This window comes from Xiphias gladius, chromosome 8, assembly GCF_016859285.1.
Source record: "Xiphias gladius isolate SHS-SW01 ecotype Sanya breed wild chromosome 8, ASM1685928v1, whole genome shotgun sequence".
NCBI lineage: Eukaryota > Metazoa > Chordata > Actinopteri > Istiophoriformes > Xiphiidae > Xiphias > Xiphias gladius.
The window spans coordinates 7,736,361-7,761,447 of NC_053407.1; the positions used below are offsets into that span (position 1 = coordinate 7,736,361).

At 40.2% G+C, this 25,087-nt stretch overlaps 1 protein-coding gene across 1 annotated transcript in view; it reads right to left on the minus strand.

The window, feature by feature from the left end:
- The window catches only part of LOC120792842 (zinc finger protein 423-like), a 68,826-nt gene extending 63,805 nt beyond the window's left edge, over positions 1-5,021 (minus strand). Inside the window, exon 1 of the mRNA XM_040132210.1 lies at positions 3,774-5,021. Within this exon, the coding sequence (XP_039988144.1) occupies positions 3,774-3,813 (40 nt within the window). The 5' untranslated portion in view covers positions 3,814-5,021. The remainder of the gene's footprint in view (positions 1-3,773) is intronic.
- Between the last annotated feature and the right edge of the window lie 20,066 nt (positions 5,022-25,087).

Sequence of the window (25,087 nt, forward strand, 5' to 3'; positions counted from 1 at the left end):
GAAGGGAAATCAAAACAAACATGCAATTATTTACAGAAATTGTAAACATGCATTAATATTACTTTACCATTTACATATAGGTTCAGTACTGTAAACATTACAGTACTCTCAATCTCCTCAACATCATGCTTAGCAAATTAAAAAACATTTACAACATACACTTACATTCACAAGACTGCTGTAATTTGCAGCAAAACACCTAAAGCAGAGGTTGAGCCATTGACATTTTCAGCTTACTGGAGTTATCTATGCAATGCTTTGGGTGTAAAGATGGGGCAGCTGAAACAACCAAAATTCTGATTGAGAGGTTATGTCCCTGATCTCCCTGTTCAGGTTATTTTTGACGATTTAAAGTGACAATGAAATTCAACATATGAACTATCAGCTATGAATTTCATTTCCAGATAAAAAAAAAAAAAAATTCTTTCAGGCCAGGCCCACTCTGAGTCAGTGCAAGTCTATAGCTGGAGATGGATGAGGTGGGACTTTGTGCTTGTTTGTTATTGTTGTAGCATGCCAGGCTGGCCCGTAAGGCCATGAGCAAGCCAGCCAGTCAGAGTTGGGTGAGCAGGTGAAAGACGGAAGAACATGAAAAACACAGATAATCCCCGGCGATGCTCGCCTCGTCCTGGCCTCCATCACTCCCTCCCCTCTGCCCACTCACCTGCTATGTGCCACTGCACTGCCCCCAAACACCTTTCCTCTCTCTACCCTTTACCCTTCACCCACTCTTTCTCCTCCATCTCTCTCTATCTCTCCTACAACCCTCTCTCATCTTCCTCCAAAGCCAAGTCTTGCCAAGCTGTCAGAGGGGCAAGGTGTGGAGGGCAGATAGCAACAGGAATGTACACACACAGATGCATGAGTACACATACAGAAAACACACGGCGCTTATGCAAGCTAGACCACAAGGGCTATGTTACCTTTGCTGCACACACAGAGTGGTGATCTTCTGCCTCAGCTTTGCTTCGCTCTGCTTCGCTTGGCTGCCTGACTAAAGCTAAGCTCTGGTTATCCAGGCTGCTGAGGTCTAACACACACACATACAGACACACAAGGCATGCATGTCCATAATGCATGCAAACACAAATATAACAATATAGATTTTACAAGCATAAGCACGCGCACACACACACAAACACACTGACAAAGCAATGAGAGAGCCGCAGTGGACAGATTCATTGGTCCACAGCAGCCGATTTGTTCACTGACAAACTGCACTGAGCATCAGCAACACTACAGCAGGAGACAATAACCACATTCAACCACATCATTCAAATCAAATCAACTAGATATTCATATGATACACCTCCCACGCTGAAACAATAAGTCGACTGATAGATGATTAGGCAATTTACAAAAAATAATCTATCAGGACTATTTTACAAATTTATCAAACATTTTCTGAATACAGCTTTAAAAATTTGAGGATTCTCTTGCTTTTCTCCATTTCAGATAATTATAAAGTGAATATCCTGTTGTTTATTTTACAACAGTTTAGACTTTGATATCCTCTGATAACCATTGTCATTATATTTGACATTTAAAAGGCTAAAAGGTTAATCATTTTAATCATCTACAGAGTCAATTCCCATTTGCCATGGCCTCCCAACATTATGGCCATGGGTTCTTCTTCACGAAGAAAAAAAAAAAGGAATATAAGAAATACAGCCAGAAAAAAAGTGCCCACATACCAAGAAAAAATTTTTTTTGACAATGACAACTATCACAATTTATAGGTAATTTTGAGATGCTGTTAGTTGAGCACAAGATTAACAAATATTGTCAGTGCCAGAATCAATCTAATGTATCTACAACAAAACAGACATGGTGCTATCTGTGCATGTGTTGCATCCATATAAAAATATTTACATTTCTTTTCATGGCTATTTTAATGCCGGTTCTTCAAAATGTCTAAGGCTGTAGACAAAGAGGGAAAACTTGGGTGGTACTTTACAAATTAAGATTCATGCCGACAACAGTTTCAATTTTGGAGACTCTCTTTTAGTTTCCCTAAAATTTCAGCTCTACAAGAATCAAGAACCATTAAATGCATCAAGTGTTGTTATTGGCTACAAAAGTCATTTATCCTTTTCACAGTGTTTCAAAGTTTATTATAGATATAAAGCTGCGCTGTATCAACTGAAAACTGAAACCAGCTTTATAGGAGATTCCTGAATAGGCTGTGGAATCTGTAAGCTACCAGATCACTCAAAATCAAATCCTCTTCACTATGACAACCCAGGAAGCCTGAACTAAAAAACAACTTTTTCTTAACCTTGTCAGTTTTCCTGCACATACTGTATACTGTAGCCCACATTCATAACAATCAACACAGTAAACACAATAACAAACACTGTCAGTACTTAATGCGTGGCATGTATCTAGCCGCCTACTATTGATAAAATGAATCCCACCCCACCTCAGATGAATCAGGCTTAACTTCATAACCTGTAGGAGAGGTTGAACCTGCAATGAAGATCATGCTGCGAATCAAACTAACCACCCAGTTTGAATCACTGTCAGAAATCTGCTTCTTTCCCAGATACTCACAGAAAGGGAAAGCGTATGTGGTGGGGGAAATGGAGGAGGGGGTGGCAACCACATGGCCAGCTCATCCCATTGCCCATCTGGGTCCCATAAAGGAAACATGGAGGCCAAGGACACCACATGCCCTAATGCATGATGCCCACTCACCCATGCACAGCGATGAATACTATTTAATGGGAATGGAAACTGAGGCTTCATTTTGCAAGAATAACACCTTTTTTAATATGAGGATTTCAGAAATCCTGTAAACAATTTGGACTTTAACGAATTTGAGAATATGAATCTGTCAGTTTCTGTACTGCAACTGTGCCCAAACTTTCAGGGCACTGGTTTACAGCTGGTAGGTAAATCTTCTACCCGTGGAGTTTTGTTTTTTGGTTTTTGGTTTTTTTTTGGAGAAAAAGGAAAGAAAAAAAAGGAAAAAAAGGAAAATGTCCAGATGTCCATAAATATTCTAAAATACCACATTAAATGCTTGTAGGCCTATGTAGCCTACAAGTATGGAGTGAACCTTCCTTAAATTGTGGGGTATTTCAATATTTGGAAAGAAAATTAGAGTTTTCAGTCAAATTTTGATCATTGTTTTGGTGTGAAAATAAATGTGAGGGGCTCTAAAGGTATTTAGAGTGAGGGCTAAATGACTTGACGGGGTCAAACATTCAAATTTACTACAACAAAGAAGCAGTGTGCAGTTCAGGACAAGTGCAATAAATCACAACATGGAAATAATCCAGATTAGATTGACCCGTCAACCAAGTGAATTACGAATTTCTCCAAAGCACAATCCTCCCAACCCGAAAAGTGATACACCAGTGTATCATCTTTCTTGTCCTTACAGTGTGGCAGCTAATTGCAGTTATTTCAAATCTTATCTCTGACCATTGGAAACAATTAGTAGACGGTAAATTAAGATATAACATTTGTTCTATATTTTAATGATTTTCCCAGTGTCGTGACCATTTCCAAACAATTAACCTAGTGAGACAACATTAAAAGGGACCTTACACACTAATACTTAACGTAAGTGGCATTGATTTACATTTGTTGTAAAACTACACACTGCCTGCCTGCAACCCTTTGGGAGGAAATAAAATTGAATGAGATTGAATTGATTGAAGTTGGGCATGAAATCTTGGTCATGGTATTGGTCGTTGGCTTCATTCCTCACTCCGGAATTAGCCCAGTGTCCGTTCACGTGAGACAAAAAATAAACAGTTTCTTACCTTTAACGGAGCGCGGCTTGGCCTGTTTTCGTCTAGACATCTCTGCTCTCGAACTGCTTTTTAAATTCTTATTCTCGAATTGTTTTGTTCCGTTCCGTGTTTTCAGATAACCATACAGGCTAACACAATCGGGTTATCTTTCCTCCTCCTCCACTTCGCTGCTGCTTCTTCGCCTGTTGCAATGCGGCAGCTTCAACCTCTGAGTGGGAAACTGCCGTTAGTCCAACGACAACAAACCAAAAACGCCGGGAGACGAGCAGCTCGGGGGCGACACTCGGCTCTTCTGGCGCGTTTTCCTCCTCAGTGTTCGCTATGGGCCGCACAACCTGTAGAATAAACGGGAACAACTTCCCGTTGATGTTCCGTTCTTCTTCGCTACCGCGTGCCGCGACGTCGGCAGCCTCGCTTTTTTTTTTTTTTTTTTTTTTTTGGTTTCTTCTCTTTACCCCCGCACGCGTTTTGCTTCTCCGGTGCAGCTCCGACTCCTTCCACCACTAGCGGAGCGGAGCGCGAGCTGCCAGCCACGCGCGCGGAAAACACCTGAGCAGGTCCAGCGCGCTATTAAGTAAAAGTGACAGTGGCACCGTCCGAGTGCGAGTTGGCGGTGCCACGGCGGTACGTGACAGTCCAGGTGAGGAGAGGCGACGGAGAATGTTTTGGGAAATTGCTTTCAGAATGAAGCGTGTCTTCTTCCCCCCGCGATCCTGGCTTCTTCGTCGGGGTTTTTGTTTGTTGTTTTTTTTTTTAGTTTATCGAAACTATTTCAGTCTATTTAGTTTTTCTTTTCCCTCCTGAGAAGCGGCACCGATCCGAACTGACCGGCCTCCTAAGTTCCGTCCCGCTATTCTACACTAGGCAGTGGTGGTGGTGGTGGTCTGGTGGCATGGACATTGCGCTCTTCCCCTGCATCTCCACCCCGAGGGGAATGCTGCTTTTACTACCCACGCTTTCTTTTTGTTAATATTTCCCAATGCCCTACCAGCGGTATTAATAGCAGCCTAAGATTTCAACTAGTCTAACCCTTCGCTAGCCTCTGTCTCCCTGCTTTTTCTTTGTCCTGACTCTGGCTACCAGTCTCCCTCCTCCTCCTCTGCCTGCCTCTGCTGGCGGGGCTGCGGCGCAGACACACATAATAAAGCCAAGGCAGGCAGTGCTTGGCTGGAAATGTAGCCGCGTCCCAGCAGGGGGATGTGAGAGAAGGGTCCCGGCGGGGGAGCGCTCTGATCCCGCAGGGAGTAGCTCGGCACAGCCCGGGTTGGCTGAGGCAGAGAGGCAGGAGAGAGGCAGGCAGGGCTGATGGAGAGAGAGAGAGAGAGAGAGAGAGAGAGAGAGAGAGGCGAGGCAGGGGGAGAGTTATGCAACAGCGCCTAGCTGTGGCCGACTGGCACAACTACAACGGGGATTCAGAGAATAAAGAGGGAAGAGACAGAGGGAAAATGTGGGTTGGATTAACGTGGGATGTGGACAAGGTTCCGTAGGTTAAAATGTGTAATCAGTAACTTTGACAGTTGACAAACAAGTGACTCAACAGTGACTTAGTGATCATGTCATCGGGTGTTCTGGTATCTACTTTTGAATTTAGACACTGCTTAGCTATGCAGGATTGTGCTATCACTCAGCAGCTAGTGTTACTACATGTTATTCTCAAGCTGCAGTAGCAAATGACAGGACAGTGGTTTGTATCTGTGCATTAACCATTTCTCTTGGCTCTCTGCATGTAACAGTACACACTCCTCTCTTGTGTGGCTTTACTTTGGCCAATCATGGAGCACTTGAAGTTGTGACCGAAAGTCATTTTCCATCAATGTGTATTTATAAAGATCTTCAATTTATACACAAGAATAACTGTATGCTCAGAACAATGTAATAGTTGTGAAGGGGAAACATGAAGAAGCTCTTTCTGTTCCCTATTTAAAGTAGTTCCAACCCGGTAAGTAATGGAAACTGGTATTTCTTTTGCCTGCTGTTTCGAAATTCACCCAAAATTTGTGTAGCTGTCCAGGTTGTTGCAATTTATTTGTCACAAATTGAGTTCAATAAGAGTTATCTATTCATCTCCTCTACTGCATGTGTTGTTTTGGGCTGAGCAAGTTGTGGAACATGCCGTCACCTAAATTAGTCCAAATTTGACATTATAGCTGTGGTCAGCTGGAATCACCATGAAAACTTCAACATAAGTTTATTGCAGGGTCACAATTATCACTAACAAAGTATGTGTTTCATCCACGAGCAGCCAATATTCTTCTTGTCTAAAAAAATGTAGCTAAGTTGGTTTCAATGTTTTGGTCCCAATATAGCTTTTCATGACTTGGTTCACCTGTGTCCTAAAATTTAATAACATGAAGTCCCTCCATATTTCTGACATTTTTCACTCTGTATTCTTGGTGTGTATCTCCTGTACAGAACCTAAAAAGTATTTTAGATTTACATATCCTTCCTCTTTTTCAGAGCTTTGGTAACATAATGTGATATAGACACCCTAAATGTAATGTGGTGGGAAAGCCCAAAGGCCAGTTCTTCTTTCTCACCACCCTCACAATGCAGACGTGAGTATGACTTTGATGTTTTGCCCCTAACACATTTTTATATCTAGTATCTTATTCCAGAAATTCAGAAACAAGATTTAAGGCAGTAATGGCAGTACTGACCTGGCAGGAAACAAAGGCATGCATTTACCCTGTGATGGTTCATTTCCTCCAAAACATTTCTTCAGTGTTTTGGAATGTCAGACATATTTCATCTCGAAATGGTCCCATTTTCTTTCTTTCATTTCACTTATATGTATTGTATTATTTCTTTATGACCGTTTCTGACAGGATTAGTTTAAGCCTGTTCATTTAGGGTGAGCAGAACCTATCAGTGTGTAATGAACATTTTTCCGCACTTCAGATTGAGACCACATGAAATGTCGTTTTCCATCCAGTCATGAGCATACAGGAACGTAGACCTTCATGTTGCTGTGATGTAGCATCAAAGGTTTAAAATCTGTTGAGCCGTTTGCTCAATAAATACCTCTCTGTCCTCCATTGCCCTTTTTTGTGGTGCTTTTTTTTTTCTACAGGCCACTTTCTTCCACAGTGAAAATAAACCGTTTGACTTACTGTATACACATAATTCAATTAGCCACACAAAAGTGTGTGTGCACAGGGACATTTGTGTGTGTGTGTGTTCATAAGTATGTGTGTGTGTGTGTGTGTGTGTGTGTGTGTGTGTGTGTGTGTGTGTGTGTGTGTGTGTGTGTGTGTGCGTGTGTCTGTTTGTGTGTCTTCTTCAAAGTTCCTTTATTTCCATTAAAGGAAAAAGAGGGACGCGTCTGTGTACAATATAAAGCAGACAAAGAGGGAAAAAATGAAAATCACTGGGTGCTTTGTTCTTCACTCTGCTCCAACTGAGCGTTCTCTGACCGCAGCTGAGCTTTTCCATGTTCTCTCTCCCCCTCTCCCTCTCTCTGTCTATTTGACTTTCCCTCTCCTATCTTTCTCTCTCTGGTTGTCATGGATAACCGGGTAACGTGGAGCTCCCTGTGCTGACCAGCAGGACCACTGCCCTCCGCAGATTGAACCCCCCCCCCCCGTCAACCCATGGAGAGACAGAGCAGCCTTTAAGATTGACCCCCTACCAGGGCTTGGGAAGGTGGGGGGCTCTTGTCTCTGTGCCCTCCCCTTGTCCCTCACTCCCAGCCCCTACCCCACCCCTCCTGTCTCCCTCTGCCTCACCCTCCAACCTTCACCTCTCCCTCCCCATGAAATGAGTGCACGCCAGGAAACCCGTGTGTGCATTTCTGGGTGATTTTGTGTGTGTGTGAGTGTGTGTGTGCGTGCGTGCGTGCGTGCGTGTGTGCATAGCTCCCCCAATGTGACTGCTGCTGGCATGGAGGAGCAAAACCCCTCACTCAGTGGTTGGTCCCCCTCAACCCCTGTCCCCCCTCCTTGTTTCTGCCGGTAAATACAAAGAGTGGGAAAAAAGCCCACATTACAAGCTCCTTAAGGGTCAAGGACAGGCCCCTCTCTGAATAGCTTCTAAGAGTCGTATTGTTGAATCACATAGCTAGCGATTACACCCTCTGTCATCTCTGTGCGGATTTGGCTTTTTTATACATACAACAAGAGAACATCAAGTAGCAGCCACTGAATAAGTCAGCCAACAGACATGCAGTGGGAACTGATACAGACAGGACATCAATGGAATAAACCAGGGGCAGATGTAGAATTACAGCCCCCCAAAAATGGGATTTGGCCTAAAGATTTCATACCTTAACAGCAGTTGGTTTTACAGTGATGTGGAATGTGAAATCACTGAGATTATGACACAGAAAATAAGGTGCAAGAAGTGTGTGTATTTTCATAAATACATTCAGCAAACATGAGACTGTCTCACTGGAAAAATATACCTTTGATCCACCCATGCATACAGTATATGTCACTGTGTCTCATAAATTTAAGCTTTATCTAAACTCTGCTACCACACACTCAGGGAAACTATCAGTAGTTGGCTATTATATTTAAGAGTTTTCTTTTCATGTGTTATACAATAGACCTTGGACATAAGGAAACAGAGTTTGGGTATCATTACTAGAGCATGTGTTCACTGGGTTTGAAGAACTTTGATTTATTCATAAAGTCCCAGTGACATTTATGATTTTTTTTACACAACTAAAATATTTCTAGGCTATTTCTTAAGTGTTGACAACATTGTTTCACTCTTTATCTGTTGGGTAACCTTGCATAAAAAATTCTCATAAGATACACGAAATATAAAGACATCCAGCTCTCTTCATTGATGCAAACTTCAGGATCACCATTTCCTGAACTGTATGAAAACTAAAGTTAAGAGTATTGTGGAAAACTACAAGCATCTTCTGCACTACCTTTTATTAATGAAAACAGCATCAGCAGCAGCAGCTGTATTTCTCCTGGATGGGACTGAAATACAGTATTTAGTGAGTGAATAATTCAAACCATCTACCATTAAAGCTATTAACTCTCATTGCTAATGGGATGATGCTAGGTTTAGTTGTTGTTGTGCATTTGCCTGTCTGTGCATTTGTATATATCATTTCTGCTTATAATGTTCAATTTGTCTATAATTATAATGAAATGCTTTCATTTCTTTGTTGTTGTTTTTTCTCCAAATAGTTATCAGGAAGCCATCAGAAGTTTTATTCTTAGTTGTCAATAAGGAGTGTTCCAGAGTCCTTATTCAGTACAACTCTGATTCCTCAAACATTTAGTTCTATTAGGATAGTAGTACAGATAAGTCAAAATCTAATTTGGGATGTTTGCCCTAAGCAAAGTGGTGAATTTGTGCAAAACTAAGAATGTACTTGGGTTTGATCATCACAGTGTGAACAGGCTGAATATTCAAATTTTCTAACCTTTTACCTACTGTAAAATTATCTTCCTCAAATAGAAAATTGTCCATGATACACTTTTCCTATCACATTGTTTATTTTGAAGTCAGTAATATACCTCATACCTTGAAAAGAATACAAATGAGATAGATTAAAACAAAACAAAAGAGCAACATTGTTGCCTTTGATTTATAGTGTATTCACATTATCGTGGAGAGATAGCTCTTATGTGCACACAGTAATGGAGTTTATTTTAATTATTGTGAATGTGGTGTGCTGTGACTGTTCTGAGCGGATGTCCATGATGCAAAGAGCCAAGGTACATCAAAAGTTTCATTTTTAACCCAAGCTGTGCTGACCGTTGTGGGTGTAGTCAGTGTCTGTTGGCCACTACTTGAACTAAAAGATGGATGAAAAACTAATTACGTGTGTTACTGAATTTCCAGAACTGTACAATGGCAAAATGGCCTCACGTAGAAAACAGACAAAAAAAACAATACCCATTGTGTGTTGCAGAGTGGCAAATACAACACCGACCAATGGGCAGCACAAGACCATTGTTGTTCCTCTGTAATGTGAATATGCCCTCAGCACCTATTATACACAGCTGAAACTCAGATTAAAAGATGGAAAAAATGTAACCAATCTAAGTCAGTGGCAAATGTTTTTAAAACCTTAAATTGAACTCTTGATTTTGTTTTCATTGGCTGGCAAGTTCCTCCCAGTTCCTGAACATTGGCATTAACTATTATTGGCATTAACTGTGAGGTATTTACTTTCTTACCCTGGCATCACACAGTGGTAGAAATAAGAATGACACTGTGGCTTGGCGCAAACCACACTGGATGGAAGGTTCTTTTCCTTCTCAGTGTAATAGTAACTCTCACAAACTGGTCAGGGTAGTAACTGAGAGATAACATATGGGTGTCTATGCTTCAAACAAAGTGCGTGTCAGACTGTGGTAGAATTTACTGAAACTGTTAAATTATTGTTTGTAATAACTCATAAGGGTCATTGAAACCTTTGATGTCAGATTGTCCAGTCAAGAAGGTTGGACTGTCTCCATGTCTGACATATACTTACTGTAAACTGTACTTGCTTGAATTTGTTGTTCAGTCCTCACATCAGTTTGGTATATAAGGTAGGTGGGAGAAGGGGTAATTAAAGGATAAGGCTGGTAATTTCCTATATTTTTCTGTTTTTTTAACATATCCTGTGAAAAGTCCAAAACCAATCATTAATGTATATAACAAACAAGTATTGTATGTGTATCCAAAATTTGATGTAGCTTAGTCATCTGGATCATATAGCAGCATTGTTGCCCAAAAACTATTAAAAACAAGAACATCAGTGAGCCAATATCAGACTAATAACAATGATCACTTTCACAGTCTCTGGATAGAAGTTCCTCTAAGCCAGTGGCTACTGTGTATGCACAAGAACATAGTTTTTATTGTAAACAATCGCCATTTTTTCTTTGCCTTTGCAACTTATACAAAGTTAGCCATAGAAATTAAGTGTTCTGTATGTGGTTATGGGAATGTCCAGATAGCACGATTATCCTCTTTTTCCCGTTGGAAATTCTATTATGCTCTCAGTTTATGTTTTCTACCCTGAAGAAAGTCTCCAACACTCTTAGCGTCTGACACATGAAGGTTCATACTCGGCCCTCAGTTTCTCTTTCTCAGCATGTCCCTGTTGTATTTGTTTCTGAATACTCAGATTCCCACAATTATGGTTCTATGACTCCATCATTTAACAAATTTCTTATTGTGTGTCAGACATATATTCATAAAATAAAGAGGTTGTAATATTTAGCCCAACAAACTAGCTAACACTCTCCACGGACTGTGAAAGTGAGCTCCATTATTAGTCTGTAGAGCGGTTTCTGAATAAACTACAATGCCCATATTTTTCCGAACGAAGAAACATGTCACGTAGTGCAACAGCGTAGCTCACTGATGTTTTTTTAATAGTTTTTGGACAGCAGTGGTGCTCTATGGCAGAGAAGAATAAGCTGAATCAGGTTTTGGATACACAGACAATACTTGTTAGTAGGATACATTAATTGTGGGTTTTGGTCTTTTCACAGGATTTTGTTGACAAAAAAGAATAATACAAAAATTCACCAGCCTTATGCTTTAAGCAGATACTGTTTCAGCAGATGTTTCTCATGTGTGGAGTCCAGAATAAATTTTTATTTGATATATTTTTAAAATAAGTTGAAGAATTCTTCCTAACATCCAGGTATCATGCAAAAACTTGTTATTTAGAAGCTCTTTTTCTTAAAAAAGTGATTACTCAATCTATACGAGATGTCACAATGCCAGTACAGAGCACAGGATGGAGCACACCAATCCACACAGTGAAGCAGAACTCAGGCTGACGGCCTGGGTACTGGACAATGGCGGAGAGAGACAGCTCAGGGGGGTTGTTTGGATACTTGAAGGGCAGCAGAGCAGGAAACCTAAAGTGTACAGCACTGGAGATCGACACGGCAAGGAGTTCAGGTGGGCAGCCACGGGACTAGGGAGGAAGAGGCTGTTTGGAAGATTTGCCAGGGAACTGAAGATAATGGTGATATAGGCAGACGACAAAACGAAGATAAATGGGTGGAGTTTCTCAAGATGATGACCAGAAGGCAGGGCAGATAGGTGGAGTTGCTCATGGAGGCAGCCTAGAGAGCAGCGATATGGACAGAGCTGCTCTGGAGGGCGGCCATGAATTTTTAGGAGGGATCCCTCTGAAAGGCAGCCAGAGGGTTGGTGATGTAGGCCCTGGAGGGCGGCCTGGACACTGGACATAGGGGCAAGGTGCTGGAGACCACCCAGCCCTGCTGCAAAATTGTGGAATAGGGGGATAGCAGCAGGAACCTAGAAGCACCTTCAGAGGAGCTAGGGGAGACAGATAGGGAAACAGGCCAGGGGAAGCAGGCGGTCGGCTAGTTCATTCTGATGCTGGCTGGAGGCTAGCAGGCCCAACACCAGCCACAGGAGAAGCTGGTTGGAGGCAAGCAGACCCGAGGTTAGCCAACTGGAATACAGGATGGAGGCTAGCCGACCGGGGAGCAGGTTGGTGGCTTGCTGACTGGGCAAAAAAAAAAAAGCTTCCCCCTGCAGAATACCACTTCTTGGGCAAAGTCAAGGTAAAACTTCAAGATGGCAGAGAGGAGTTTTAGGATGTCTTTAGTGACACCAATGTCTCCTCAGGAAAATGGCAGGCTGTGCTGAGGAGTCCTGAGAGCTGATGACTGTCCATACTGGCCAGATCGTACTGTCACAGTTCAAGTATGAAGCACAGGATGGAAGGCCCAAATGCAGACACTCAAGCAGGGAGGTTCAGTGGTGTGCCTTTTAATGGAAAGAGAAGGTAATAAGTTTAACTATATTTCAGGAAAATAAGTCTAAAGAGCCTAGGAAGGCAGGCAGGTCAAAAACAGGCAGTCAGTCAAAAACACAGGTACGGGCGGCTTGAACAGAAAAAAGGAACAGGAACGTAAACAGATTACAGGCAGGCTGGTGAGAGCATTATGACAAGCTCAAGTCAAAGAAACATAAAGGATCTGGCAGATGACATGTGGAAATGAGCAGAAATAGCTGACAGGGATACTGGGAAATGGGAACAGGTGTGCAAGTGGGCAGGGAAGGTCAGGTGACTGGGACAGGTAGGAAAGCCCAAGGGCATCTAGTGGGTGTATGGAGAATGATAGAAGAATGCATGTGCCTGAGGGAAGAGAGAAGTGGCTGACAGAGACAGAGGGGCAAAATTAACAGTGCTCACGCAGTCATTGTGAGATAAGGCCCATTGTAGTGAGACATCTAGCATCAGGGTTTTGAAACAAATAGTGATGTACACCCATTAAACCAACTGTAATGACAGGACAGTGAAATGTGACCAGTGACAACACAGTGTCATTAGTCATATTGTTGGTCACATTGTTTACATTGGTGACATGACACTGCGTGAGCATGAAAATCCTCCGCAATCATTAGACCCATTGGAAGCTGAGTCTGCTGAGTGCAGAGTCAGGGTCACACACTGCCCAGAGCTTACTGCAGGGTTTCCGCATCAGTTTGAAACTGCAGAATAACTGCATGTGTTTAGTGAATTCACTCTCCTTTTGTCTTTTGTTCACACACACACACAAACACACACACACACAGACACACATGCAAGCATTGCACACACACACACAACACACACACAAACACACGCACACACACACTTTCTCCATCTTGCTGGTATCAAAGCCTGATATTCCTGAGCTGAGGAGGTAGCAAAGTCTATTCTCCATGCCATCACACAGCACTGCTGAACATTGGTCCATTGTGCTGCTTGCCTGCCTGCCACTAGTGGATAGAGTTCATGTTATATTTATGTTGCCTAAAGCACACTCTCTCCGTATCTTCCTTTATCATTCTCTCCGTTCCTCCGATCTCTCTCTCCATGTCCTCTGCTGTGTTGAACTCTCGCCAGCTCCACTAGGTCTTCCCTCTGCAGAAAACAATGTTCCATCTCGTTGCTTTTGCCCTAGATATCAGCTATTTTTACATGGAATAATTAGACATAACTGATTTAAATACTGTAAAGCCACATTCTTTTGTCTCCGCTTAATGTGGGCTGGGTGCACAAAGATGTAAAGTACATGTGTGTGTACATCTGTTTGGATATATGTCGCTGTGTGGGTTCGAAAGTAAATGCTAGTTTTTATGCTGGTAGAGTTCAGTAGTGGTATGGGCACAAGGCATGTTGATTTTTTGCATTACTCCAAACTCATGCGAATTTGGATGCATATGGTGCACCTACGTATCCACAAATGCATGCATGTATGTATGAGTGATTGTGTGTGCTCACAGGTAACATGTGGTGTGTGTGTGTGTGTGTGTGTGTGTGTGTGTGTGTGTGTGTGTGTGTGTGTGTGTGTGTGTGTGTGTGTGTGTGTGTGTGTGTGTGTGTGTGTGTGTGTGCATGCGTGTGTGTGTGTGTGCCTGGGCTGCGTCAGAAAGTGAGAACAAGGGAGAACATTTAGCCTGCGGTTACTTATTAATAAATATTCAGTTTGGAGACACAGGGAAAAGATCAACATTATTATTAATATTTGTTTTGAACATTTGTTAAGCCTGTTATTCTATACCCAGTCTCACCTGCCAACTGCAAGGTCTTTGCGGAGATATTAGTGTGTGTGTGTGTGTGAGAGAGAGAGAGAAAGGAAGAGGGAGAGAGCAGGGCAGAGTGCTACAGGATTCCAGCTGTTTTAAGTCTCTAAAGAAACAAAATATTTCGGTGATGATGATTATGATGATGCTGATGATGATAAGGTTATAATGATGATGATGATGATGATGATGATGCTCGTGGTGATTAAGATTTTTCTGATGAAGACCTTGATTTGACTTTGAGGATGATCACTATTTTAATCTTTGGGGCTATTGTTGGTATCATTATGATGATAACTCTGATTGTGATGATGGACTGCAATGATAATAATGAATGTCATATATAGATGAAGAGTGTTGGCAATAAGAAATAACTGAGTAGTGGTATTTATGCTGATATGGTAGACAGCCTCTTTGGCAGTCTGGGAAATTAAAGGCTCAAGGTTACAACTAAATGAATGAAAGCGAGATTAATTTAAATTTTGTTTACAGATTTAATTTCACTTCAGTTGTCGTAACCTATCTAATTAAGGAGTTTGTGCCTGAACATTTAGTGGCTTACTGTGGCTGTTTTTCTATTAAATGAAAAAAATCCAAAATTTGTGATTATGTTTGAAGCACTCAGAAATTGAAAGCCTGTGCCTTAAAGCAGTATTTTGACATATTAAAAAACATGCTTATTCTCTTTCTTTTCAGCAGTTGGTTATCTTGGGGCTGGGAGCAGAGGGAAACAGATAGCTTACCCTTTGACTGGTGCAATTTGTTGGCTCTTTTTAGTAAAGAACCAAAAACAAAATTGTTTGCCATTAAGTATCAGGTCTCTGGCAATTAAACAAATTATAATTTTAAGTGTAGTTAGTTAATTAATGATACAGCAATTTACATAACATTTCTTAATTTTTTTAGACCCCAATATGGAAAGGCATGATAAGCAAGTTCCTCATACTATCATGATGTTTTATTTGTAGGCCTATATTTGGGGAGGCAAGGACTTTATTGTGCCCCCTGACCCCACTTATGAAACCAAACCTAAACCCTTGGCCATCATCTCACACACCATTCCTTAATTTAAGACAACTGTGTCTGGATAAAAACAATTATTGTTAATTAAATTGGTCTGCTGAATGGCTTCGTTAAGCCAAAGGAATTATGGAGCCATTCTTTTATGTTTGTTTTGAAGAAAAAAGTGTGAAATTGTGTGATTGCAACTGTATGCACACACAGGCATACAATGACACGTCTATATTCCTGTGTGTGTGTCTCCATCTCTCAGGGTTCTCCCTGCCTCAGTCATAAGGGGTTGTTAAAAAGAAACAGTGGCAATGTGACAGTACTAAAGCGCAAACCCCATCGACTTTCTCTCATTCTCTTTTTTCTTCATACTCTCCTTTCTCATTGAGTGCTTGGCTCTTAACAATGCCACGTTTCCCCCGACGATCTCTCTCTATAGGGAACCCAACCCCTTCTTCCTAATTTCCCTCCACCTAAACAGAAAAGAGCGCCGTTAAAGAGCATCATTAGTGCCAGGCCATTTTTTTGTTTTCATACTCTCGAAAGAAAGAGGAAGTGTTATCTGTGGCGGACAAACTTAACCCAATTAAGATCTGGTGGGGCGTAGGGGCTTGGCTCAGGACACAGTTGGGGCTGCCAGCTTGCCAACCAGGCACATAGCCAGACAGTCAGCCAGACAACCAGGCAGGCAGGCAAGTAGCCAGCCGCCCACTCAGTAAGCCAGCAGCCAGTCAAACAGTCCGCCAGCCAGCCAGGAAACAAGCAGCTGCCTACTCAGTACACCCAGCAGCCATAGCAGTCATACAGCTAACCAGCCAGCAAACCAGCCTTCTAAACAGTTAGCCAGACATTCTGTCAGGTAGCCAGCCCAACAGAGAGCCTCTTTATCGTATGAAGTGATTTTGACTTCTGTTTAAAGAACTGGTCTTCTAGTTGACAACATATGATCTCAGCAGTATTGCATACACACTCTGTGTACAGTGTATGTTTGTATATGTCAGTGCCAACCCCTGGCAGGAACAAGCAGGGTTGATAAGGAAGTATGAGCTTGCAAAAATATATAAATTACATTACAGGACATTGTGATACAATAACAATAATTATTATTATTATATAATTTTTCAGTTACTTTTTGTTTTTGTATCTCCGTGAACCTTAGATTTTAATATTATATCCCACATATGTGGGTTTTTTAAATTTACTTTTTCCTCGTTTGCTTGTAAAAGGTCAAGTCAATAAAATATGAAACTCCAAGGCCCCTAACAAGTAAGCTAAAGTCATCAGTACAGAAAACAGATTTTTTTTTGAAGTTTGTGTCTATGCAATACTCACATGCCACATGTGTTTTTATTTATTGGTCACTGTAATCATCCCTGCCCTCCATACTGGTTTTGAAGCAACCTGATTTCAACCTGCTTCCATAGAGCAGCTCACTCTAAGAAGAAATCAGTCAAAGCTGATATGAGGCTTCAGAAGTGTAACCCAAGGATACGGGTGTCTTTATCCTGGTGGTTGCATGTAGGTTTGTTGCCACTGTTTTGTTCTGGCAAACAAAACTACATGTGACTACTTCGTCCTATCATTCTACCAGGGTTAAGCAAGGAAATATCCAGGGAAACAAAAAGAGGAAATTTAGTAAGGCCATAAATTTGGAAAATACCAATATTATTTGGCTAGCTCAGACTGCTAAATCCTCAAATTAACTTTCGTCGAAATGAGAATGGAGTAAATGTTAAGTCCCCTTGTCAATATTCCCACATTAATAAAACATATTTCATAAAGGTCTCAGGTACTGAATGTGCTCTCTGGAGTGCTCTTCAGTCATCTCTCCGGACCTCTACTAGCATTAAATGGTAACACATCTTTCTAAATCCAGCTTTACATGGCAAAATGGAGGCTCGGAGGGCTACAATGAATTTTATATGCTATTTACCAAACATGTGAGAAATGTCTGGTAATTGTGTTTCTGTCTGTAATGCAATAGATGCAATGCAATGCCCATACATTAGAATATATGCCCCACATACATGCAGACACACACACACATACAGCAGCATATTTCAAAATCATTAAACCTTCTTCCCCTGGTGCCACACCTCATACTGGCACACACACAAACATGCTCACCCCATGATCTGTACACAAGTGCCAGATACACACTCCAGCAGCCAAACATGTTGATAATTAGAGCCTTGTTATTGGAAGGTGTTATCACAACAATTAACACCCTAATGTGTGTGTGTGTGTGTGTGTGTGTGTGTGTGTGTGTGTGTGTGTGTGTGTGTGTGTGTGTGTCTGTGTTTGTGTGTAAGCCTCCACGTGATGCTGGTTGGTGAGGAAGTGTGCATGCATTCCATTAATTCTATCACACAGACACACACACACACACACACACACACACACACACACACACACACACACACACACACACACACACACACACACACACACACACACACACACACACACACGAACACAGTAAGGGTTCGATGTAACAATGAAACAGTTTCCCATTTGATGAAGTTCCTGTGAATTCTGACACAACAGCAGCAGGAATAGGTGGAGTGATACATTCTGATTGATAACCAGTGGAGAACGGAGAAGGGGGGAGAGTAGTAGAGGAGATGATAGGTAAAAGGAGGGAGAACAACAAGGGAGTGGGAGACAAAAGAGGAGAGTTGGGGGTGTGGAAGACATTTTGTTTAACTGTGTTTCATGTATTTGCACTGTTTTCTGTTTATCCAGTTTAAGCTTAAATGACTCGAGCCTTGCGACAAAGACAATGCAAAAGCTCAATAAAAGACTTGACTCGAGAGGCACGGAGGTGGAGAAGGTATGACAGAGGGATGGGGGTTCACGTAGAGGTGGGAAACGGGAAGAATAGTGCTGAAAGGATGGGGAGGGAGAGGGGAGGATGGAAGAGGAGAACAAAATGTGTGTGAGGGGGAGAGATTTTGTGTATTCAAAATATGTGCATTTCTATATCTGGTATCAAGATTTTTTGTTTTTAGTTCATATTTTTCCAACCCAAAATAAATATAAAAAAATATTTAAGACTGGAAGAATTTCTTTGTGGCTTTTAGTCATTTACATAACTGTCCTGCATTTGTCTATTGTTTAAATTCACTGTTGGTGGCTTGTAAATTTTTTAAGATATAGGATATTTATTTTTCAAAGTAACTTTTAATTGAGAAGAAATCAATCCTGGTCACTGTTTTCACATTGCAAGGTTTTGATTAGTAAATGGGTAAACAGGTAAGCGTTGGAAGAGAATCTGGGGAATTTGGGGAACTGGTTTAAAAACTCAGAGATCAAATAAAGAAACGAAAAAAAAAGAATGAACCAATCCTACTTTTGTCTCATATGTCATGTGTAGAAACTGTCACAAACTTACTTTAAAGGGATGGGGAAATGAACACTAACATTTACAGAACTTTTAAGAATTTGAGGAGGTGGACCAAGTAGTAAGCCTCAGTGATGACAATAGAGATCAAAATGATTTTCCCTGGAGTTTATTCCAAAATTTAATCCTGACTGATAGTAGGAGGATTTAGCAATATTCTGCTTTTAATTAATACAAGTTTCTATAAGTTTTTTTGTTTTTTGTTATATTAATTTAGATGAATTGGTGTAAACCATAAAATATTAATTCAGTATAGCTGTTGATGTCAGATATCACCAAGAACTCCAAATTAAAGTAGTGTTAAATTCTTATGTCATTTTGTATAACCTTTAGTGAAAGCACTCACAATACTCCTCTGTTACGAAATGTCAAACAGGCCACACCTGTCTGGTTGATCATGCCAGCATCATCATTTAAACGTTATGTTCACTTTCACATTTCCTGTTCATCGGAAGAAATGTTAGTCACTTACCAACAACAACAACAAAGTGAGAAAAAAAGAGCTTTAATAACTCAACAGTGTGCATGCGTGTGTGTGCTTTTCTGTGAGTTTGTATGTGCTTCTAATGTACAAGAAGAGGTGGCAACAAAAAGGAAGTTGGGATGACACCTGATCACAGTAAAGGCAAATACTGTACATTTCATTGCTGGGTTCTATATTAATAGACCCTTCGTCACCTGAGGATCAGTGGTGAGAAATAACTAAGAACACTTACTAAAGTACTGTACTTAAGTACAATTTTGAGGTACTTGTACTTGCCTTGAAAACTTCCTTTTTCTGCTGTTTTATACTTCTACTCCACTACAATTCAAAGGCTCATCCTTTTTACTCCACTACATTTATTTGATAACTTCCAATTGAGATTAATAATACAAAACATTATCAACAAGTAAATTGTGATTTAGTATTAAAGGTTATAAAAGATAAAATTTTACTGGGGGGAATTCAAAAGTTCCCTAGCAGAGAGTAATAATCCCCTATAGAGAGTAATAGACATGTGATATACTGAGCCATTCTACAATATGAGTACTTTTGTAAATAAGAGATTTCAGTTTTTGATTTTTAATAAATTTGCAAAAATTTCTAAAAACATTTTTTTACTTTGTCTTTATGGGTTACTGAGTGTAAACTGACAATGGCAATTTTCTCCATTTAAAATTAAATCTACAACATAATAAAGTGTGCGAAAAGTGAAGGGGTCTGAATACTTTCTAAAGCCACTGTACATCTATGTCACTAGTAAAACAGGTAAAACACATGTATGTTCCCTTAACACACACACACACACACACACACACACACACACACACACACACACAGGACTACTTAAATGAATGGATGAATTAAATCATTTAGAAATTAGTGTATGTTGCAGACATTCCTGTAAAAGCAAGAAAAATCCTTTAGGAAGACACTAAAAAAATAAATTTAAGATACTTGAACATCAGCAGTATGCAGCTGTTTTTCTGCACACAGACAACTTTCACACACACTGACAATGTCCAGTCAAAGTGTGTGTGCAGGCTGGTGTAATGAGGTGGAGATGGTTGTCAATTACATCCTGAGATGATGGGCTCCGCACAGCAGTGCACCCACAGCTGGAAGAGAGGAGGAGGAGGTGGCGCCAACACTGAGGAGAATACCACACACATGCAAGCATATTCACCCTCTGTGTGTTTGTATGATTGTGTCTCAGACCAAACAGCAGTTTTCAAAGGAGAATTTATTAATTGCTTTTTTCTTACAGAAAAACACATTGAAGTAGTATCAATTAAAACTCAATGAAAAGAAAACAACTTACCTAGATAGAAATGTACAAGAAGAATGCCGTCTGTCATAGATTTTTTAAAGGAGTTTCACACAGAATGCCACAGTTCTTCAGGAAGCTCATTACATTAAAAACCTTGACCTGCCAGTAAAATGAGACCTCTGAAAAGCTAGAAGAAGCTGTTGCCCTGTATTCAAGCAGCATTCAGGGAATTAAACGATATGCGTGATTTTGCTTTAAAAATGGAGAAAAATTTTTTCAAGCAAGTATAAACTACAGTAGGATGCAAAGGTTTGGTCGGCTCAGGTCATGATCTGATTTGCTGATTCCTGGATTTTGTTAAATCTAACTCTGCAGGTTAAAAAAAGACTTGTTACTGCAGAGTTTAATGAACTTTAATGATTCTTGTTTACTTGATTTTAACCTTGATTTTTATCTTGTAAAGATGTTCAGCAGCTAACAGGAAACTCGATGTTAATATCATACTGGTTCCTGTAAGTTTAAAGGAATCTGTGAAACTTCAATTTCCTTCTGCTCTCTCACTCATTCACTCATTCACTCACTCACACTCACACTCACACTCACACTCACACTCACACTCACACTCTCACACTCACACTCTCTCACACACCCACACACACACACACACACACACACACACACACACACACACAGGAGAGCGGATGTAAAACACTAACATAACATGCATGGATACCTGCATTTTTACTTGTTTCCTTACTGGGGTTACCCACTCTAAATGCATCAATACTACTATGGAGAATATTTTTCATTTTCTTCCAACCATCTTGATTATGCAGTTTGCTAACAGCACAAATCAGAAGACCCGGGGAAACCCAACCTAACATTCACAACACAGAATGAACAATTTTTGAAGTAGTGATGTATTCATCTGTAAAATTCAGAAACCCGTTTCACTGCACACAAACTAAAATTAGAGTAAGATTTACCATAATGCCAAAATTACATACTTCTCATATATTTAACAAACATGAAAAGATTTTTCATGCTCTAAAAAATATGCTAAAAAAATCAAAGTACATGTAAAGATTTCTCTACTTGTAAAATTCAAAATAACCTCCCTATACTGCAAGTATTCCTAAAATACTATATATTTTGGCATTTTTTGTATAACTGTAAACAGTTTCTTAAAAATAGTCCATTTGTGGAGTGTACCTCTGTAGTATGGGTGATACTGCTTACTCCAGGCAGATTTCAGGTAGTCAGTCTATGTGAATATCGAGAGTAAGAAGTCTGGTAAGAACTAAAAAACCTGATAGGCTGAGGACTTTAATTTCCACGTTTACAGTTGAAATTCTGTCCCGCTGGTGCGTGAAGAAAAGGAGCAGGTGTGTATCGCCATCTAGAGTTTAGAAGGCATATCTTCATCCTAGAAGCTTTTGTGTACACCTGGTCAGGGGTTGCATATCATGAGTTTGTGTGGATTTCTGCAGCCAAAACCTGCAAACTCTCATGGGTCACATAATTCAGCCTACTTTTTTGTTTTTATCTTTCTTTGTTTGCTTTTTTTCACCAGTACGGTGTTTTAGAATTAGTTTTAAGCTTTTACTAATTGCCGTTGTACATACATTGTGCATAGGCCAGGCTTGATTCACGTCTCTAATCCTCTTTAGTTTGGTTGGAGGGGAAACGTACAATTTTATCGTTTTTTCTGGTTCATAAAGTTTGACAAATTCACAAAATTTCAGAATAGCTCCACATAACGCCTAAAACTTGACATAAAGGTCCCACACATTTGTGGTACACCACGCAGGTGTTTTCACTTATTGTCCACAGCTGGACCTCTTCTCAGGACTGTATGAGCGTGCGTTCATGGACATTTTCGTCATTTTCCTGTTAACTTTAATTAACCCAATAGGCTAGAATACGTACATAGTTAGTTAAATCACTGACCTCATATAATTCCCATGTTCAACCTGGAAAGGTCTAATCAAACAGAAAACACCTGTGAGGGTCTGAAGGGACATTAAGTACAAATTTAAACAAAAATGAACTGACTGTATATGGCATGATAATACATTTTGTAGCCCCGTTACAAACACCAGCCACTTTCCCGCTCCCTTTAAGCCCCCTTGCATTTCTTGAACTTCCGAGATCACTCACCTCCTGTAGACCAGATGGATTCAGACTTTCCCCACTGTCACCTGATCTCCACACCCACCTGTCTCTCATTCCTGAACAGCAACACTCTGTACATATACAGTACCTGCCCTCTAAGGTTGTCATTACAGTCCAGCCACCCAAGCATGGTTAAAGTGTAATGACAAATTTCTGTACTAGTGTTTTAACCCGCCTGCCAGTCTTGCCAAAGACAAAATTTCAATTCAAAATACTAACTTTGAAAGACAGCTACTTAACTTATTTGTCTAACTCAGACTTCTGAAGACTGACAATAACCTCATATAAACTGGAATGTGCAGTAATTTTTGCACACTGTGGGTTTTGTTCCCCTATCACTTCAATTTGAAATGTGAAGAGTAGGTATGGTGACAGCAAGCAAAACCTGTTTCATTGTCCATGTGAGCACATGACTACTGTTTTAAGCCAGACTTGAAAAACTGTGAACCCCTTGTTTAACTTTACCTGCCTGCAGGTGTTTCTTGTCTGGCTCCTCACTTGTTGTCCCGAACACAACTGTTACAGTTTATGTGATTAAGCTGTTATGACAAACCTAAATCATCAGTGGTGATTATACATAACTTTTCATTTTTTATTTCCATGTCACTGAATGATAAATAAGCAATTTGTTTAATTTTCTCTTTCTAATTACACTACTGGTCAAAGTTTTAGAACACCTCCATTTTCCAGTTGTTATTGAAATTTACAGTGTAACGTCTCAGTGTTTCCGAAATTAAAGCGTAGAAAAAAATAAAGATTTAAAAAAAAAAAAAAAAAAAAAATCATGGAATCTTAAATCCTAAATTTAATCTAAATTTTTGATTCATCCAGCAGCCTAACACACTCATAGCGGTCGTTCTACAATGTAAACCAAATATTGCTCAGAAAGTTCGTCCCAACACTGTTGCAGAAGTTCCCAGAAATGTGTTACACATGTAGTTTTGACTTTGACTTTCTGTCCAATTCATCCCAAACCAGCTCCGTGGGGTTTAAGTCTGGGGACAGAGCTGGTCTTCCATCATGTGAAGCCACCGTCTAGTTGTTTTCCTCTGATGTTTTGGGTCATTAACTTGCTGTAGGATGAACCCCTGACCAACCAGTGTGTGTTCCTGTTACTTGCCTTTTTCTCACCATTCTGACAGCAATATACTGTACTACTTCCCGCAGTTCAGTACTGTAACAATAATGCATCAGAGGGCGAAGTAACCGTTTATTCAAACACTGCCTTTGTACAGACAGAAACCCTCTGTCTGTCAGTAATCAACAAAAGTTGGGGCACCTGTAGGAATTTTTTGTATTAACTTTCAAGGCTTCATGTTCTTCCATTGCTGCAGGAAAGGTGTAAGTTAACTAATTTATTAGTCCCTGATGATTTTTCAGTTTTGTTTTTTTTTTAACCTTTGGCAGTTTACCACTTACCTTTGTACCATTTAAGGTTATTCACTGGACTTGAACTGCTTACATTTCAACAGAAACTGGAAAAATGCAGGTCTTCTAAAACATTTGACCGGTAGTGTAAATTATTCTAACCTGTCATATTATTCACTTTGAACACTCATCAAATCAAAATATTTAAACTTTTGTCTTTCTTTGCTCCCTCCATACCTGTTGAACATTAACACTGGTGCACATCAAAGAATATATGACAACTAGTCCACAGCGCAAAGTTGTTGATCATTTACAATTTATATAGATTTTTTAAAAAAGAGGGAGTACAGGATTTGAACATTATCTACAAAACAAAAAAATATGGTGAGCAGTATAAAAGCAAAGATTTTTCTCACAAATGATTGCGTTCTGCTGTGGTCTTTCACGCTTTGAAGGTTAAAACAAAACCTGGAAGGCTTCCCAAACGGTTTCATAGCTCTAGAAAAAATCTTGGAATCAACACATTCAAGATTTACAAGAAGTACATAAAGTACATTTGGATTGTTGACTTATCTGAACTCCACAAATGACATACAAGGATGTTGCAAATGAGTATTAACAGCCAAAACCAGAATATGACAGAAATTCCAGCAATGACTCAAAAACGATAAACCAATTAATGGCATAGAGCCAGAAAAATGTTAAATTGTATGGTATTGTATTGTGTTAAATTGTTTGTTATGGAGTAAACCTGTGAGTTATTCCCTGAATTACAATAAGGGAGGGTGACTGGGATTATCTCCGAGCATGTCAGACGATAAGATTTACTAAACTGCCACCAGGCTGACTGCATCAGAAAAATTTTAACAGAAAATTTTAACTGAAGTGCTGATAAACATCAGCGGATAAAGAGTTTAATGACGGCACACCATGCATAGCCACACATTTTGCAGGGAAGCTTTCCTATACATTTTGTATTAAGATGGTCATTAAAATTAGACATCCTGCTGTTAAGAAAATACAATATTTGTTCACTTGGTTGTTGCATAAATTATCGACAAAGAATATAAAGAGATTCATATTCCTTTAGGTTATCCTGG